Source organism: Perkinsus marinus (assembly GCF_000006405.1).
Source record: "Perkinsus marinus ATCC 50983 genomic scaffold scf_1104296975596, whole genome shotgun sequence".
NCBI classification, from domain to species: Eukaryota; Perkinsozoa; order Perkinsida; family Perkinsidae; genus Perkinsus; species Perkinsus marinus.
In genome coordinates this window covers 229900-233699 of record NW_003200720.1, presented here as the reverse complement: position 1 = coordinate 233699, position 3800 = coordinate 229900, and the positions used below count along the sequence as shown (strand labels likewise).

Sequence of the window (3800 nt, the reverse complement as noted above, 5' to 3'; positions counted from 1 at the left end):
CCGTTGATCGGGGAAGCAGCGGTTGGGCATGATCCGTATCTTACCAACAGCAACCTAAGATACCCCTGCCAGGTGGCAGCGTTGGCAATGTGCTGTTCATATCATCCTCATTCTTACAGGTCTACAAAGAGCTCATCTTAGCAAGGCCGACCCGCTTCCTCCTCACACTGGCCCTTGCCCTTTCCCCTGCAGTCATCATGCTAGTTTGCTGTACGCGAAGAGGGGGAGGGGGGGGCGTATCTGAGCTCGGGAGTTCTCAAACACATTATTCGGGTTGAGGTGTACTACTACAGAGACCAACGATAAATGCCTAGGATTTCCATATTAATATCAACACATGTAGTTTAGTATGTGCATATTTCCCAACACTGATCGAAAACCGTGTAAGATAGAGTTGAACGGCTCGAAGATATTCATCAGAATTGACATGCTGTTTTCTTTATATCAGCTTTAACCAAACTACACAGCTTCCTCGTGGCCATGTTTGTAATGCACATACTGTCAATGTTGGTCATCCCGATCGTTATCATACGTTACGATGAGTCAAAGGAGTGGTATAGGGAATACTTCATCGAGGTGAGCGATCATCATCGGGGATGTTCATATATGGGAATCAACACTCTAGCTTGCAGTACTCAGTACTCACTCCTTCTGTTCGGGATGATGTGGACATCACTGTTGCCTGATTGCCTACTAGGAATATATCCATCATAGATTAGTTATAATATATACGTAGTAGTGGATAGCATTAATATATTTATGATACTTCCCAGTGTGATGGAGGACACTATCTGGGCATTTTAATGTTATGTGTTTACTAAACTTTCGAGACGAATAAACTGAGGTCAGCTTGTTTGTAAAAGGCCCCGCGAGTTCGTTTCCCGATTCTCCTTGCTAACTACAGTCATAGCGCATAACAGTTCTGGCCAATACACGATAAAGGGCGGGGACGGGAGTAGTCTCATATTCCTCGCCTGATACATAAGCTAGGCTTTTTCGAATGATGTGTGGCTCGAGAAGTGGTGTGGTCGTAGTGGAATAATCTGCATGATCGGAGAAAGCCCTTCTTCACTCGCCTTGCAATTTATTATGAAGCCTCGGAGGCATAGCAACATTTCCGCTCACTACTGGCGTATTATTAGAGCTTCACCGTAATGATATGAAAAATAGTAGGGAAAAAATATTTCACGACGATTAACTTCACGGAAAACAATTGTGTTATCGGACACCAAGACATACACATTTGCGATTTATATGCAGTATCATGCCAAAGGTGTGAAACTTGATTCATCTGGTCACTAGACTTTATAATAAATACAACAATTCTTCCCTATTACAGACTCACACGATTACGTACATGGGCATAGCAACGTATATATTGTATTTGCGGAGTATCAGAGATATTACTATTAATCTCAGGGAAGACGCTCATTTTGCACATTTGCATATCAAATTGGCATGCACTGTATAATGTCGTTGTATAGCAGCATGAAGAGTAGAAGTAGCGAACTCCATCAGGCATTGCGACAAGCCAACCTCCTCGTTGCCGTCCTTTCATTCTGTATAGTGACAGCTCTGGGTAGTGTTGGATACGCACTCTTACGGTGTGGCACTCGATACGATGGTGGAAGCCTTCCAGTGTGCATTCCTAATTTCCTACACCAACTCGCATCTTATGGATTTGGTAGGTTGGGGACCTATTCCGTATCTTACCAAGATGAACCTTAGATATGTCTATGCCAGTGTTGATAGTGTTGGGGATTTACTTTGCCCTCGTCAACCCGTTGCTCGAGGAGTTCTTCTGGAGAGTGTTCCTCCACAGAGAGCTTGGTCAAAGGTACCGTATTGGGCCTAATCTGAATCTTACATGCTTCAACCTAGGATACGTCTGATGGTGTCTTCAGTTTCTTTCCTCAAAGTGTACCTGAGGAAGAGGCGGAAGACTTCCTAGATCTCGAAAAGAACACCGGTGAGCGTTTTACTCTGGGTCAATTTTTCCGAAATTCCCTATCCGATCATTAGATAAATCGGCGAACACTCCCGAGTATCCGAGTATTTCTGAGTTCCCCGGCCATCTTTTGATATCAACTTTCTATGCATCATATCACTTCATCATAATACGACAACTTCTCAACAGCTACGCCCTAGCAGCTATCGCTCTATGCGGCTTGGTGAGCCTCAGCTACAATTCACCACCATTACAGTCGCGATCAGATACTCTTTGGTCGACTTCTGGCATACTATTGTGGACAACCACAGAAGTTAGGCTTCATCGCGGCCTGCTTCTTGCATTCAGGATTGGATTTTGTAAGTTGCCTTCCCTTTACGTGTTATTGACACATTCAGTGGAGTAGATAGTTATTTCTACGACTTGGAGTAGTTATGTGAATTGTATAGTAGCACTCAAATGCAACCAACGAATTTCGTCCGGTGGTATATCTCGTGTTATCAACACATTCGACGCACGAGGCTTTGGAGTATCGAATAGTCTTCTCAAGAGAATAGTGACAGCAACTCTGAGTTGTTATTTAGAGTTTATAATACCACACTTTGTCAATCTCACATTCGGTTCACTACTCGCATCCAGAAGATCAGGTTGTTGACTTTGCCGTTTTATGGCAAGTTTTGGAGACTGCATCAGCTTTTTCGATATCAACAGCATTGGTCTGATACTCGGTATGAAGACTCTATACAACTAGAGAGGAATGGACGGGGTGTTGTAGCATATCATGGCAGCTTGGATGACACAGAGGAGTCTTTGCGTTAGTATAATGGATGCATTTACAGGGTTCGGGGAAGTTGAATAAATAGCATACACTTGGCAGTGAGAAAACTGTGTTGGGAGTTGTTGTTGCTGTTGCTGTTATTGTTATTGTTATTGTTGTTGTTATTGTTATTGTTGTTGTTGTTATTGTTGTTGTTATTGTTATTGTTGTTGTTATTGTTATTGTTGTTGTTGTTGGTATTGTTGTTGTTGTCGTTGTTGTTGTTGCTATTGTTTTTGTTTTTGTTGCTATTGTGGTTGTTGTTGTTGTTGTTGTTGTTGTTGTTGTCGTTGTTGTTGTTGTTGCTATTGTTTTTGTTTTTGTTGCTATTGTTGTTGTTGTTGTTGTTGTTGTTGTTGGTTGTTGTTGTTGTGGTTGTTGTTGTTGCTATTGTTGCTATTGTTTTTGTTTTTGTTGCTATTGTTGTTGTTGTTGTTGTTGTTGTTGCTATTGTTTTTGTTTTTGTTGCTGTTGTTGTTGTTGTTGTTGCTATTGCTGTTGTTGCTATTGTTGTTGTTGTTGTTGTTGTTGTTGTTGTTAGTGTCGTATCTGATGGTGACATGGCAATGCATATACTAGAGTGGAGCCCGCAATCCTAATGGTAGTTTTTCTCCACTCGTTGTTTTACTTGGTTCGTGCATGTCATCATCCGAGACAGCGATGCGACTACGGATCGCTCTCCTGAAGTGAGGCTCTAACTCTCTCCATAAAAATTGTGTCAATTTTTTCAATTTTCAAGGCATCCGAAGCGCTTGGCGTTGAAAGCCAAATTGGCATCAACTCCTCCCAAGATGGTGTCCATCCAAATCAACAATAATAAATATCAAGAACCAGCGAATCAAACCATATTGCAAGTCGCCCATAAGCACGGGGTGAGGGGGGTAATTTCGTGGCGCGCGGTCACGTCATGAGTAGGTAAGAATACCATACAATTGTCGAGCGGGCATCTGCTGGGCATGTGAGGCTACTGTAAACGGCAAGCCGACACAAACGTGCTACACTCCAATAGAAGATGGCATGTAGCGCCATTCGGGG

General features: G+C 42.6%; 1 protein-coding gene across 1 annotated transcript; it reads right to left on the bottom strand.

Moving 5' to 3' along the window:
• Positions 1 to 2834: 2834 nt before the first annotated feature.
• On the bottom strand, positions 2835 to 3314 carry Pmar_PMAR025548 (hypothetical protein; the record flags this gene model as incomplete). The annotated part of the gene is made up of 1 exon (XM_002765161.1): positions 2835 to 3314. A coding segment is annotated over one exon (480 nt), but the record flags the coding sequence as incomplete, so codon positions are not given.
• Between the last annotated feature and the right edge of the window lie 486 nt (positions 3315 to 3800).